This window comes from Grampus griseus (assembly GCF_964374135.1).
Source record: "Grampus griseus genome assembly, chromosome: 9".
Lineage (NCBI taxonomy): Eukaryota > Metazoa > Chordata > Mammalia > Artiodactyla > Delphinidae > Grampus > Grampus griseus.
Genome location: NC_139003.1, coordinates 58,999,010 through 59,014,541, shown reverse-complemented (window position 1 = coordinate 59,014,541; position 15,532 = coordinate 58,999,010). Strand labels below are relative to the sequence as shown.

Sequence of the window (15,532 nt, the reverse complement as noted above, 5' to 3'; positions counted from 1 at the left end):
CTTCTGAGAACAGATCCTCCTTGAAATGCCAGCGACCTGCCATCAATTAGGGATTTAAAAGGATGTGGCAGGCAGAGTTCCGAAAATGTTTTCATCGAAATCTTACCATTAGAATAAACAAGAACTCTCCCCTCTCGCTTATACCACACAGTAAAATGTTTTATTTTAAAATACAAGATTCTGATTTATTACTTGCAGAACTTGGGTTATATATGTTTTTTTCTGTTCCCCTTTCAACTTGTTAAGTACAAATTCGGTCTTCTCCAGGAATATTTTGTTCTGAGGGAAGTTCCAGAGAAGCTTGATCTTCTGAATGGGATATGTGTTTCATGTGGTTTTTCTTCCTTTTCAAACGTACAGGGTGCCAAAGCGTGCTTTCTGCGGGACATTCCTTTCTCGGCCATCTACTTCCCATGCTATGCTCATGTGAAGGCTTCCCTTGCAAATGAAGATGGGCAGATTAGCCCCGGAAGCCTGCTTTTCGCTGGCGCCATAGCCGGTGAGTGTCCTCAGAGCTCTGTTCCCCCTGTACCATGGCACTGGAATTTTTGCTTATCGCTGTCGACAGGGTACACGTGAGATGGCTTTAGATGGCTTTGAAGAGCTACTACAGTGAAAGGGAAAGAAATGAATCTTACTTCTGGCAGGTTAGACTATTAGACAAGCTTAATTTCTCAACTCCAAAAAAAAGCTCGTTAAAAGTTGGTGCGTTTGTACTATTGCTGGATTCCAGTTCAGGTTCCATGTCATTTCATAGTTTCACTTCATGGTGTAAGAACAAGAACTGTTCAGTCAGAAGTTTTTAAAAATGTTAATACTTGTGCCTTAAAGGTGTCTAACCAAAATAGTACATAAAACTTGTCCAGAATTTAAGCAGTAGTTATTGTCATTGAGAGAAAAGAAATGTAATAGAACTAGAAACAGCTTGGGTCTATTAGATACCTGATTCCTGCTAGCTGTGTAAGGTTGTAAGATTCGGGGTGGGGGTTATATTTGAATCTCAGAGAGAAATGACTATCTTCTATAGTGCTACAGTGAAAGTATCAACAGAAGAAAATAGATGCAGACGTTGGCTTCTACATTCCCAGTGTAAATCCTTAGAGGAAATTTGATTATAGCCCCAGCAGGAATGAGTTCATTCTTTGATGCTTCTCCTTGTTTAGAGACCCTAAAGGCTAGAACAATCTGGATTAGCTCTCCAGGTGGTGACAAACATTTAATGAGTTAACAGACCCTAAGGCAGTCATGGGGTGCCTGGGTCCAGACAGTTTTGATACAGGTGTTGTTCTCATCAGACATGTGGCTTGAGCCTCTTGAGAACTACCCCCTGCTTTGAGAAGTTGTTTGCTATTTTGTGAGCCCCGTGTCCTGCCTGTAGCCTGGGGAGCCCTGGAGGCGGGAACCCATGGAGCTCCTCTGTAATTCTTGGTGAATCCCTTTTCTTCAAAGGTGGTGATGTTGGTGTATGAGGCAGGGCTGTCCTTTCCTGGCTGCTCAGGGAGCCTCGTATGAGTAGCAGTGAGACCACTCTACCTAAATCATAAAAGCATGATCTCAAGACTCAACCATAGAATTCCCTGTTTTAATCCCAGTTTGGCTGTTGACTCACTCACTGTGTCCTTTATATGTCATTTACAGATGTATAAACGATAATATCTTTTGAATCAAAAGGGTATAATACAACTTATTTCCAGTCATTTACTTGAAATCAGGTAGGACCTACTGGGGAGAACTAACATACCACTTAGTAGTATGTGACCTTGGGCAAGTTACTTAAGCTCCCCGGGCTTGGTTTCCTCAGCCATAAAGGGAGATGGTAATTGTACTGACTGGAGAGAGTGGTTGTGAGGCTCTAATGAGAGCACCCATGTGGAGGACTTAGCCTGTAGCCTGGCAGAGAGTAAATACTCAGTACATGTTATCCATCATTACGTTGAATCCAAGAGAATCTGTCTGTAACTCACTCCAAAACTCAATTGCAACATCAGAAGATAAAGCTCAAAGTCTAGGACATTCTCCAAGCTTTGTTTTCTTTGAACCACAAAAATATTGCTTTTAACTCTTCCCTTGGAGAAGATAGCTACCCAGACATAATTTTTGTCTCTGGGTACAAGTTTTCCTGGGTGATCCGTGCTGTCAGAACTGTAGAAATTATGAGTGGATTTTTTTTCTCTTTTAAAGTTTATTGTCTTCTATTTTTTGTTGGATTATGAAAATATTGACCATTGTAAAATATTTGGAAAGTATCGGAACACGTAAATAAGATAACAGTATCCATTATTCCATGACTCTAAGAAAATCACCATTTAATATTTTTGCTAATTTCTCCCCCCCTTGGACGGTTTTTAACACATTATGGGTATGTGGTTTTCACTTAGCATCGTTTCTGAAGCATTGTTCACCATCACTGCAAAATGGTTCATGGCATGTGCTGTGGGGTCAGACTATCCGGGTTCAAATTCCAGTTTCCCTGCTGAGAACTGTATGACCTGAATGAGTTACTTAATGCCTCTCGGCTTGTTTCTCCACCTCTATATGGAAATAAGAATAGTCTTAGTCTTGTAAGATTATTATGAGGATTAAGTGAATTAATGGATATAAAGATCCAGGAAAGCACCCGGCACATAATAAGTATTTTTAAATGTTCAATAATAATGTTAATTTTCTTATGTCATTTAAAACTTTGGAAACAAAATTTTTAATTTGCTGCATACTTACATCACCTTCAATCTTAGAAAACAAACTTTTTTTTCAAAAAAAATTTAAATACATGGTATTGTTAAAAAACATCTTTGTGCATAAGGCTTGTCCCCCTATCCTGGATTGTTTTCTTGGGAGAAATAAATTCTCTGAAGTGAGTTTGCTGGTTAAAAAAAAAAAAAAAATTTATGATTGTTTTTAAGTCATTGCCTTGTCCTTCTTGAAAGTTTGAACTGCTTTACATCCCCATTCTACTATTATTTTAGCCCTCTAGCCATCCTGTTGTCTTTCAGAGTTGTTTTCCACATACCTTCTGTATTAGTTATTTGTTGCCACGGAACAGGTTACCCCAAACTTAGCAGCTTCAAACAACAAATGTTTATTATCCCAGTTTCTGTGGGTTGGGAGCAGCTCATCTGGGGACCTGTAGCTCGAGTCTGTCATGAGGTTGCAGTCAAGACGTCAGCCAGGGCTCTAGAAGGCCTGACTGGGGTCGGAGGACGCACTTTCAAGACGGCTCAGTCGCACGCACGGCATTGGCAGGACGCACAGCATTGGCAGGACCGTCAGTTCCTTGCCACAGGGCCTCTCCATAGGTCCTTGGGTGTCCTCATGACACAGCGGCTGGCTTCCCCCAGAGCAAGACCAGAGAGAGAGGGAGGAGGGAGAGGGAGGGACAGGGCAGGAGAAGTTGGGGGAGGAAGGTGAGAAGAAGAGGAAGCAAATAGAAGCTGCAGTGTCTTTATGAGCAAGCCTTGTAAGTCGCACTCCTTCGTTTCCACACCGTCCTATTAGTCCTACTGATCAGCCCTCCATAACGTGCACGAAGACGATGCGGAGGCAGAGGTGTGAACACCAGCAGGTGAAGATCACTGAGGCCCCTTTGGGAGCGAACTGCCACGCTGACTATAGAACGTTTACTTTCATTTTATTGCCCATCTTCCCCTTCCCTGTAAGACAGGATAACATAAGACAGACTTTGTCATTGGATTTTTCTTGAAAGGACAGATAAGCCACAAAGCTTGATGGTCTTTATCTTCCACAAACCTGTATAAACTATGTAATGAGAACTAAGCTACTTTCTTAATTTTATAACAGATATCAGAAGCCAATGGCAACTGTCATAACCTCTATTCTCATTAAAGTTAGGGATGTTTCTGTTATCCAGTTTTTTAGCCTTATTTGGAGGTTCCAGTCAATGTGGTGAATATGAAAAGGAAGAAAGAGGCATAAATATTAGAAAAGAAGAAATGAATCTATCGTTATTTGAAAATGATTGTTTACCTGAAAATCCAAATTAAAATGCCTAAAAATGTATCAGAATTAATAAGGAAGATTAGTAATTTTTTTTTTTTTAAGTAAGATAAACATAAAAATGTATATCCAGTGATAAGCAGTTAACTGATGTCCTGGGAGGAAGCAGGGCCACCATCTGCTGAGTGTAGAGCCTTGCAGGTGTGCTCAGCCAGGGAGCTGAATTCAGTATGGAAAGGGCAGAGGACTGTGGTCAGAAGCGTGCCCAGGGCAACACCATCAAGAAGGGCAGTGAGCACAAAATGCACCACACATGTGTGGGCTGTTGGTTGAAAGCCAGATCAGACCCCCATGTTCCTCTTGTGGATACCAGGGGAAGAAAGGCATTTCCTCAGGAGAGGACACAGTGATGGGGTGGGTATGCACAGAAGCCCAGGAGGTAGGTCCAAGGGCCAGAGTGATCTTTGTTGTCATTAAGAGAAAGGAGAAAAGCTGATCTCAAAATAAGCTACGAGGAACAGTAATTGACTTAACTAACTTATTATAAGAAATGTCTTAATGCTATTTTTATATGTTATATAAAATACACATTTTAATATAAAATATGATTTTTATATTTCAGTTTATCTCTTACACAGGATACTTTTGTTGTTGTTGTTGTTGTTGTTGTTGTACGCGGGCCTCTCACTGTTGCGGCCCCTTCCCCTGCGGAGCACAGGCTCCAGACGGGCGGGCTCAGCGGCCATAGCTCACGGGCCCAGCCACTCCGCGGCATGTGGGATCTTCCCGGACCGGGGCACGAACCCGTGTCCCCTGCATCGGCAGGCAGACTCTCAACCACTGCGCCACCAGGGAAGCCCAGGATACGTATATTTTTTGTTGAACAATACTATTATACGTAAGATGGATCTGGGTTCAGTGAACATGATTTTACCTTTTATGTTTTGACAGGAATTTCAGTTATTCAGTATTACCTTACTTTCTCCAAAAATTTGATTTGATTTAAAGTTAGATTGCTTTAGTAATATACAGCTTTTTAACAGGTGGTTGTTAGTATCTTAAAACATAGAGAATATTAAATTTTTTTAGGTCTATGTATCTAGTGATAAACTGGGAAGATCTTTAGATGCTGGGAACATCTCCATTAATTCACAGGATCGAGTTAAGACCAACAGATATTTAAATTTATGTTCATTAGCCGAAGTGCCTCATGTGTCAGAAGGTGAGGGTTGAAGCAAGGGGCCTGAAATTAAGGAATCAAATTCTGACTCACTCTAAGTGTTACTTTTTTGATTAATGAAGGGCAATGCAATATGGTTTATGGATAATATCAAATGAAGGATATCTAATACTTCTCAAATGTTATAGAGTGACCGCTCATCCCAGATGATCTTGTCAGAGGGGTGAGGTAGAGGAACAAGTCAGACTGCAGTGATGGTCGTGTGATCTTGTCTTTGAATTAATTAGCTTTAGACTAAGTAGTAATTCAGGAATATCTGTTTTTTTTTATTTATTTTTTTTTTTTTTGCGGTACGCATGCCTCTCACTGTTGTGGCCTCTCCCGTTGCGGAGCACAGGCTCCGGACGCGCAGGCTCAGCGGCCATGGCTCACGGGCCCAGCCGCTCCGCGGCATGTGGGATCTTCCCAGACCGGGGCACGAACCTGTGTCCCCTGAATCGGCAGGCGGACTCTCAACCACTGCGCCACCAGGGAAGCCCCAGGAATATCTTTAAAAGAGTTATGTGTGTGACTGATCATGATGCTTTTACAAATGTATTAGAAGAATTAAGTTAGGAGAAAAGTACCATTGGCACATAATTATATAAAATGTAACAATTTTTTAATTATGTGGACATAAAGCTTAAGATAATTTAAAAGCAATTCTTAGATCCTTAAAAAAGAAAAAAGTAATGGAGAGGTTGGATCAAGGTAATGGACTGAGCATGTTGATCCATCTCTCCTCCCAAATACCTTAAAATGGTAGAAAATACATGTTAAAAAACTCCTTATTGGGCTTCCCTGGTGGCGCAGTGGTTGAGAGTCCGCCTGCCGATGCAGGGGACACGGGTTCGTGCCCCGGTTCGGGAGGATCCCACATGCCACGGAGCGGCTGGGCCCGTGAGCCATGGCCACTGAGCCTGCACATCCGGAGCCTGTGCTCCGCAACGGGAGAGGCCACAACAGTGAGAGGCCCGTACCGCAAAACAAACAAACAAACAAAACTCCTTGTTAGCACCAGCCTTCAGAAGATAGGAACCAAAACCTGAAACAAGTGAAAAATGCCACAGCCCAGAACACCGGCAGGAGAAATTACTTTTATTAATTTAAGAGCAAAACCAGATAATTTTAACCTCAGAGTGAACAATAGATAAAATGCCTTGAGTGTTGGGGGAGGTTTTAGGGTAAATAATTAACAAGAGTTAAGGAACTGCATTTACTGCGGGAAGGTCGGCTTGCTCCTCTCTCTTCTTCTTTCTATATGGAACTTCAGGCAACATTTGAACGGAGGCTAAAAGCCCAGAGCTGTATTCTAAAGGGAAGGGAACACTTGCCTGGAGAGGGTGATTGTAAAGAACTGAAATAAATCAGGGCAAGGCTTAATGGTAATTCCAGACCTTTACCACAGATGCAGGGGGGGAAGAAAAAAATGAACTAATAGCAGCTCTTCCAAAGAGGGGTAGAAAATAATTCCTTCTACCTCCAGAGTGAAGCACCCCGCATTGCAGGATTTGGAAGGTCCCTGCCCTGCCAGCCTATCTTAGCCCCTGCATGCAGTTACGGGCCTCACCCATTTCACAAACTCTCTCCATTCAGGAGAGAGGCCTGTGGGTGAGGCTGGCCCAGAGTGCGGTGGAAAGCTGTCCACAGCACAAATCAGCCTGTCCTTTGAACTTGAATGTCAGTAGACAGCCAGGGGTCCCCTCAGACAACAAGGAGCAATAAGGTAAGTAAATAGAAGAATTACAGAGAAAACAGGCAATTCAGGGAACAGAGGAGAACTTTTAAGAACTATAATTAGGGTCCTCAGATTTGAAAGAAACACTCAGTACGGAGGCTTTCTTGAAAGTTAATAAAAAGATTGCCAAACTTAGAAATCCATAAAAAAAAAAACAAACACCAAATTTGACACATGGAAAATAAAGTCATGGGAGAAAACAAACAAAAAGCTCTAGAATATGGATCACAAATACATAGATGAAAAATAACAGAAAATTTAAGAGATATGTAGGATGAATCCGAGAGGTCTAACATCTGTTTAATAGGAGTTGTCCAGGGAGAAGCAATAAGAGAAAGAGGACAGAAAACCAATCAGTAATGGAAGATTGGCTTCTCATCTGCGGTGCTGGCTTCCGTCAAAACGCCGAGGAGAGGAGGTCTTGATATGCAGTTACGTTCCCAGCAGGCACGCTTGCCTTCAGGAGCAGAGGCCAAAGCAGGGTAGTCCCTCCCAGCCAGGACTCACAGGTACCCCTCACAGACCTCTCGGAGGCAAAATGAAAAGTGAACTTAAGAAAGAGGACACTGTGGGATATATGAAACAGAGCAGATAAAAGTTAAACCCAAGAGTCGGTCTGAGTGACTGCTAACCTTGGCTTATGTGTTTTTGTACAAGAAGCGTTGTTGGGAGGCAGGTAATAGAAAGGGAGACAAAGGGAGGGGGCACCTCAGCCTGCAGAGATGTCAGTGCTCATTCGTTGCACACACTGTAACCCACACCTGTGTAACAAACGCTTATGATATTTAGACAAATTGAATTAGTCAGGAAAGGGTGGAAATCACAAGGGAAACACCTAGAAGCAGAGAAAATAAAAACCGTAACTAACCCAGAATGGCAGAAATCAGTCTACGAGCCACAACTGAATGCGTTCAGTGCCGCTAGTAAAAACAAACACTTTTAGCCAAGTTGTGAAAGAAAATCTAGTCATCTGACATTCGAGGAAACAGTGACATAGAAAGATGGAAAGAGAATGGATTGAAAAATATGTACCAGGCAAATACCAACAATAAGCAAGTGTAGCAATATTAATGTCAAACTAAATGGAATTCAGGGTTTAAACATAGCATTCAGAAGCACAGAGGCATATTTTACACTTAGAAAAGATAAAGTTCACTAAGAAGCCTCTCTGTATTATCAACATAATATCGTCTTATAAAACCTCAAGTTAAAAGTATGACAAGAGGGCTTCCCTGGTGGCGCAGTGGTTGGGGGTCCGCCTGCTGATGCAGGGGACACGGGTTCGTGCCCCGGTCCGGGAGGATCCCACATGCCGCGGAGCGGCTGGGCCCGTGAGCCATGGCCGCTGAGCCTGCGCGTCCGGAGCCTGTGCTCCGCAATGGGAGAGGCCACAACAGTGAGAGGCCCGCGTACCGCAAAAAAAAAAAAAAGTATGACAAGAATGTGGTATTTTCTCTTTCTAAATGAAAACCTTTACACTTTTCTTAGAAACTGATACATCAAGTAGATAATATAGATAAGGGTGCAAAGGGATTCTGGCAAACTTAACCTTGATCCAAAATACATAGATATTAACTCTGTGTCCCATAAACAGAGAAGCACATTTTTTTTTTGCAAATACTAACAGGATATTTGTGAAAATTAAGGCTGACTTACCCCCAAAGTTGTATTTTTAGTCATATCTGTTCATTGGTCTTTGCTGGGTTGGGTTTTTTTTTTTGTTTTTGAGGTACAATATTATATAAGTTTCTGTTGTGCAGTATAGTGATTCACAGTTTTTAAAGGTTATGTTCCATTTGTAGTTATTGTAAAATATTGGCCGTATTCCCTGTTATACAACATATCCTTGTACCAAAGCTGTGTTTTGCCAATCATGCTTTCTTTTTGTTGTAAATGACCTTCTACTCTCTAGCTGCTGGGCACCCCCTTAAAGAGTTATATTTTTTTTATTGGCTGGAGAACACCCAAGTTGTTCCAGTCACACAGGTAGCAGGTGGCCCCAAGGTCTCACCATTTGTCTCATCTCTGAAGCACCAGCTGGGCAGCAGTCCCCTTCCTGTTGAGGAACCTAAAAGCTGCCTCCCTGTTGCCTAGCCTTGTCTTGTTCTCCCATCTTTGGGGAGAGAGAAAACTTGACCTCTTTTTGTTGTTGTTGTTCTTGTTTTTATTTGGTTGCACTGGGTCTTAGTCGTGAGACGTGGGCTCCTTATTTGTGGCATGCGAACTCTTAGTTGCGGCGTGCATGTGGGATCTAGTTTCCTGACCAGGAATCAAACCCGGGACCCCTGCATTGGGAGCATGGAATCTTAACCACTGCACCACCAGGGAAGTCCCAAGACTTGACCTCTTGCTCAGCATTGTCTTTACCCTTTTGCAAGCCGGAAGAGACCAGGCAAATTGGCTCAGAGTCTTTGCCATCCCTGACCCCCCAGATCAACACACCTCCGGTGGCCCAGCTCTTCCTGGTAGGTGCTGCTTTCCTGGCCTTGCTCTGGAGCAGCCTGATGCTGTTCTCCAGGTGAATTTAGCAAATCTCCACACCAGAAATCCCCTGTCCACAGGGATATCCACAGTCCCTCCGAGGCCCTGGCAGCTGGCCTCCTAGGAGAGATGGGAGCAGGGGGTGGAGAGGATGAGAGTCGTGCACAGGCCGCCCTGTTTCCAGTACCCCGCCCCCGCCAACACACACACCAATCACTTTTTACCAGACAACTTGCTAAACATCTTACACGTTTCTCTTGGCATTTTTATTTCACTGATCAATGTCTTTCCTCCCTGCCCTCCCCAATACTTCTCTCTTTTTTCATAACAAGTAGCTATTTATGAAACCTGCCCTAACAGAAGGAAACCTTTTACCCATTTTATTGCTTGTATGTCTTTCACATTCACACTCTGACATGCCTGCCTACCGTTGTAAGGAGGATTTTATTGCGTGTCTAAAGCAGACAGCCTTGCTAAACTCTTTCTAAACCAGGAAGTGAAACAAAATTGGTGGTGTGAACACAGTGGGTTTCTAAGCATTTTTCATGTTTCCTTCCATTATGTTGGAGGATAAATTCCTGGCTCAAAGTTGAAATAATTCCTCTAAGCTAATAGGAAATTCAGTATGACTTATCCAGTGAAGCAGTGGATATAAAGTGAGCTTTCTCACATGCAAAAACGTGATGCATTTTATAAAAACGGTTAAGATGAATGTTTGAGGAGCTTAGTATAGATGGAAGAGGAAAAGATACAGCTTAGTGATATAAATGCAAACGTGTACTCTGCAGATTTCCCCCGGGCACATACGCACACACTGTAACTTTAAAGCTGTCTGTTAGAAGGATGAGATGGAGTTGTGAGCCAGACCACGTTGGTTTGGACAGAAATTCTTACAGAATTATTAAGCCTTAAAAAAAGCAAAGGAGATTTATGCATCTGCATTTGACCAATTTGGTTTGGAATAGGTTCATAATGGAAAAGTAATAAAACCATAAGAGACAGTGTCTTCTGAGTACAGTCTCGCTTTTAAAAAATCTAAACATGGGCTGCCCCAGTTTGGATAAAATGACTGTAGAAAAATTTCCCATTGGTAATTTTGGGAGGGTTTTTTTGTTGTTGTTGTTGTTTCTTTTTCATTGATTATCGGCCAATCTAAATTTTAAGCTTTCTGTCATATGTTTTCTGGAGATGTCAGTCATAGGAAAGAGGAATCCTGAAGTGTTATCTGTGGGCGCCTCCCCTTCAGGTCACTCCACACACACACACACACACACAGTGTTTGTTTAGCTGTCAGTAAAGTCTTTCTCTGATGTAAATGAAGAGGTGAGGGTTTGGAAGGTGGGGGGTGGTTGAGTGTATGTGACAAGGCACCTCCAGTGACTGCCAGAAAAGCAGGAAGAGGAGACGGATAACAAGCTTTACCTCTGAAAACTCAGATTTCCACAGGAAAGCAAAAGAAAAAACAAGCAAACAAACAAAATCTTTCTCCGTTTGTTCTCAACCACTCGAAGTCGCCGTCTTGATAATTCCTTCAAACTATTTAAGAATATAAGCGTAACAAATGGAGGTTGGTGATCTGGAGACGAGGCGTGTGCTCCTCTAGGTGTGTTGGAGCCTCCTTCACTGCGGACGAGAGTCACAGCTGTGCTTCCCAGAGGGGACAGCAAAGAGGCATTTGATTTCATCTGATTCTTAACTTTCTTTCCACGGCCGGCAGTTCAAAGCACAGTTCTTTTTATATAGGGAGAATGTGACCGGACTGCGAAGGTGTTGTCTTTCCTGCAGGTATGCCTGCGGCATCTCTAGTGACCCCCGCTGATGTTATCAAGACTCGATTACAGGTGGCCGCCCGGGCCGGCCAGACCACTTACAGCGGAGTGATAGACTGCTTTAGGAAGATCCTTCGGGAAGAAGGCCCAAAAGCTTTGTGGAAAGGAGCTGGCGGTATGGAAATAATTTGCTCTTAACTAAACCTTTGGTATCAGGTGAATTTTTAAAATCTAATTGCATCTGTTATTTCTTATTTCTTTCAAAGCTCGTGTGTTTCGTTCCTCCCCCCAGTTTGGTGTAACTTTGCTGACCTATGAATTGCTGCAGCGATGGTTCTACGTTGATTTTGGAGGAGTGTAAGTATCCTGCTAAATTTCAGCTGCTTCTGATACTCTGTTGTCATTGAGAAAGGTATGTCTGTTTAGTCCCTATGGTGAAGTAGAAAAGATGTAGGAAAATACTGAAGTCATGTTATCAAACTCATTTCAAAAGGGAATATACAGCTAACTAGAATTCCACAGTTCCTCTCTGATCCAGACTTCAGCAGTTTTTGAGTGTTGTTTTTACCAAGTTAAAAAACAAAACAAAAACTCAGATTCTCGCTCTGTTTTCTCTCCTTTCCTTTTAGGAAGCCCATGGGAGCAGAGCCAGTTCCTAAATCCAGGGTCACACTGCCTGCTCCCAACCCCGATCACGTTGGGGGCTACAAACTGGCAGTTGCGACATTTGCAGGGATTGAAAACAAATTTGGGCTCTACCTACCTCTCTTCAAGCCATCTACCTCACAAGCCGTTGGTAGAGGCCCGTAGGACCGTCCCTGCGCTATTGCTGTGGCTTTGTTGTTACTGCAATGAAGAATGCCCCAGCTTGGATTGAAGCAACACTTCATTCCTTTCACTTCCATCTCCCGTTTAAATTCAAGTCGAGGCTTTTTATAAGGTGAAATCATTTATTTTCCGTGTGGTTTCATAACCTAGATCATTGTGAAATTTTTCATAATTATTCTTTGGGCCTCTGCTCACAAACCTTTGTGTCTGACATTTGCTGGGATTTGGTCAACACTAACCGGATTTGGAGGAAGAAGCAAGTCTGAATACAAATTAGAACCGTTCTCCTTAGGATTAGGATTATAGTCCCAATGAGGCTATTGAGAGGGAATCATGGTGCTCAGAGCAGAAGTGTTCCGTGTGTCTATTTAACCTGGTAGGAAACTGGGTGCATATTTGTGAAAGTAAAAAACGCTGGAAGAAATGAAAACATTATCAGAAATAGGCAGCCTGGCTTCACGTTTTAAGCATGCACTAATTCTGTCTCTGGATTACATTATGAAGCTTTTATGTGAAACATGTTTTTTTGTAATGAAAACCACATTGAAGATGTTTAATAATCATATTCTGTTACTGGTACTAAGACTACTAGGGAGAAGTCTTTTGTGCTTTAGCGAAAGTACTGTTGGCACTGTACTCTCTAGATGGAGAAACCAGGATATGCAGCATCTCTCCTCGTTTGGGGGAACCGCTCATATGAAGCACATGTGCTGACTGCTGCCTATTTCAATAAACACTGTAGAAAAACGCGTGCCTCCCTGTTACTGGTACCTACCCTCGCCCCCTCCCAGTCCCCTGTAATTGGCATCCATTTGCTTTTAAAACCCATTTTATCTTGAATCATGGAAGAAAACTACATTGCAATGTAAGTTTTTAATTTGTGGTGCCTTGCACAATGGTCAGAAGGCTCATGTGTTTGTGAGGAAGGAAATAAACTATTTTTAAAGCTACTGAATTGTTTGCTCTTGTTATGTCATGTGGCGAATGACCGCAATAATTGTCATCATTGGACTCTCTGTGTTTCATTTTGAGGGTGATTTGTTCGTAGTGGCGCGGATATGTCCTCGTCTTTCAAGGTGACGTGTACCCTTGTCTTTGGTATGCCAGCGTTCAGCGTGAATAAGGGAAACTACACTTAACCCCAGACGAGCGAGGAACCTAGCAAACTGACACTTGTTCTAGTCGTTCTCGGTGCTTTTGGCAGTTTCTTACCGTGAGAATTAATGTAAAGCTTCACTGGCAGTTGGGCGTGAAAACTGGTATGAAATGGCAATGGTATTTTCTCATTTTCTCTGACTCTTCCTCATACCAAAACCATATACCACTGTGTCTGACCTTTGGTAATATTTGGCCAGCACTGTAATGACTGGTGGAAAGGTGTTAGTCTTGAACAGACCTCAGGGCTCTCCTCAGGCTGCAATCGTGCTCCTGAGGAAGCTGCTGGGTAACTTATCAGCAGTGAGTTGGAACTTTCTGTTTCTCCGAAATTCACCTCCAGACAGCACAGCCATTTCTCAGTCTCCTGCCTTGCTGTAGATCAGCAGGTTGGCATTCAAAGTTATTGTTCAAAATTGTAAAGTGTGGACACCATCCATGAGTCTGTTTTGTTTTGTTTTTTTCAGTGAACAAAAGCTTTGTTATACTCACCAGAGACAGGACACATACATACATGGCTCCCTCATGGTTTTGGTTTGGCAAACACCAAAGAGAAACCCCTCCGTCTCCCTGAACTCACCCCTAATCCCTGCTCAAAGTGACAAGTGGTATTTATATTTTAATCTCAAAGACCAGTCACAAGACTCCAAATACGTCTTAGAAATTTAGGTGGTGTTACAATAACAAAGCACTCAAGCTTTGGTATTTTGAATGTGGAGAAAAGTCCCCGAGTGTAAATCACTGCATTCCTTTTCTTCACGTGCTTGAAATTTTATAGAAGATCGAATTTTCATTGTATAAACACTGACCCACGTCTCAGACGTGGTGCACTGCCCTGCCTGCTTCTTTAAGAGATGCTGCATTTGTTGGGAGAGTGTCTTGGTTTCCCTTAGACGTACCTGTAGCTGAGGGCGATTCTCTTCAGTAAATGAGAAACCCGAGGTACCAGGAAGCCAGAGGAGATAGGGCCACAGGACTGTTTCTTTAAAATCCTCGGCTCACTCTGTTCAGGGATAGGCAGTGACTTGAGACACTTTGAAGGAGGCCTAATTTCCATCTGAGTTGTGCTCAGTGGGTGGTGTGACTGTGACATCCTTGAATAGAACTGCAATCACCGTGTGGTGAAAACCACGTCAAATTTGTTCTGGGTTTTTCTTCTTCCTGAAGTGACAGCACAATACGTTGGCAGTGCCGTGGCTGCCGTTTCTGCAGCTGCTCCTTTTCCTCAATGCCGAGGAACTGAGAGCTGTGTAACTCCCACCCATGGGGACCAGCCTCCCCCCCTGCCCGGCCAGCGCGCTGGAGTGTCTCCCTCTGCCCTGGGTCCACCTCATGATTGCTTGGGGTTGGGGAAGAGGCCTGACTTTTGTAGCAGCTTTTTTTTTTTCTAGGAGGGGAAAAAATGTGGAGCTGACCACAGAATGAACACACTGATTCTTGGGTTCCAGTCGTGGCTGGGTTTCTTGAGGCTGGGTGGCATGCTGTCGCCAAGCTCATGCTACACCTCATAACCCACAACCATTCGCTGTGCTCCCTGGGGTCGCCTTAATCCCAAGCAGCCGGGGTTGCACAGGGGAAAATAAGAATTCTGGCACAGAAAGGAGTCATTTAAATGCTTATTGCATTTCAAGCTTCAGTTTTTACTTAGCTAAAATATTTACCATTGCTGGAAAACAATGTTTAAAATTTTGTGCTTATATGTTATTTAATGGTGGGGCCTATGTAAACCTCAGGATGCTTACATTTTGACAGTCTTCTGGAAATGTTTAACAGCACATAACTCAGTGAGCAGGGAATAAAAACCGGGAACAAATTGTGCTTGAAACTTTGTAACCTCCCCTGGCTAGGTATTCGGCAAGGCACCTTGGAATTCTTCAGGTAGAGGCAGGGAAATCTCCAGTAATGGAATTTGGTGAATCCTGTCTTGTGGCCCCATTTGTCAACCTTCTGGATAAACCCTAAGGGTCATCATGTGCTTTTCACCGCAGAAGCCATCCTTGTGGGGATGAATTTGTGTCTTTGCCACGGAGCAAAAATCCCGTTTTAAATTCAGGGTAATCAAACGCTTTCAGGATGTGGATTTTCCCGAAGATTTTTAGAAGACACGTTCCCTGGTAAGAGCAGTGAAATGTTCTTTCCACAAATGGTACTGCCCACAAAGGGGGCGTGCCTTTTGTTTTACCTTTTGGGAATAACCCAACCCTCACCAAAGGGTTCTGTTTTTGATGTTATGAGGACCACGGTGGGGGGGAGGGGGGTGTTTAATGGTTTCATTTTAAGGTCTGAGGCAGCAGAAAGCATTGCCACTTCTATCTTTTAAAACAGTGGCAGTCTTCAGCTTGAAAGCCCAGATTGGGCTCCATAAGGGTAGGGACTATGCTTTGATGC

General features: G+C 43.1%; 1 protein-coding gene across 1 annotated transcript in view; it reads left to right on the top strand.

Moving 5' to 3' along the window:
• Nucleotides 1–12,915, top strand: part of SLC25A13 (solute carrier family 25 member 13) — a gene marked incomplete at its 5' end in the record, with an annotated part of 203,471 nt that extends 190,556 nt beyond the window's left edge. The window contains 4 exon segments of the mRNA XM_082662488.1: nt 361–499; nt 11,178–11,336; nt 11,428–11,518; nt 11,791–12,915. Of these exon segments, the coding sequence (XP_082518614.1) occupies nt 361–499; nt 11,178–11,336; nt 11,428–11,518; nt 11,791–11,971 (570 nt within the window). The 3' untranslated portion in view covers nt 11,972–12,915.
• Nucleotides 12,916–15,532: the final 2,617 nt, after the last annotated feature.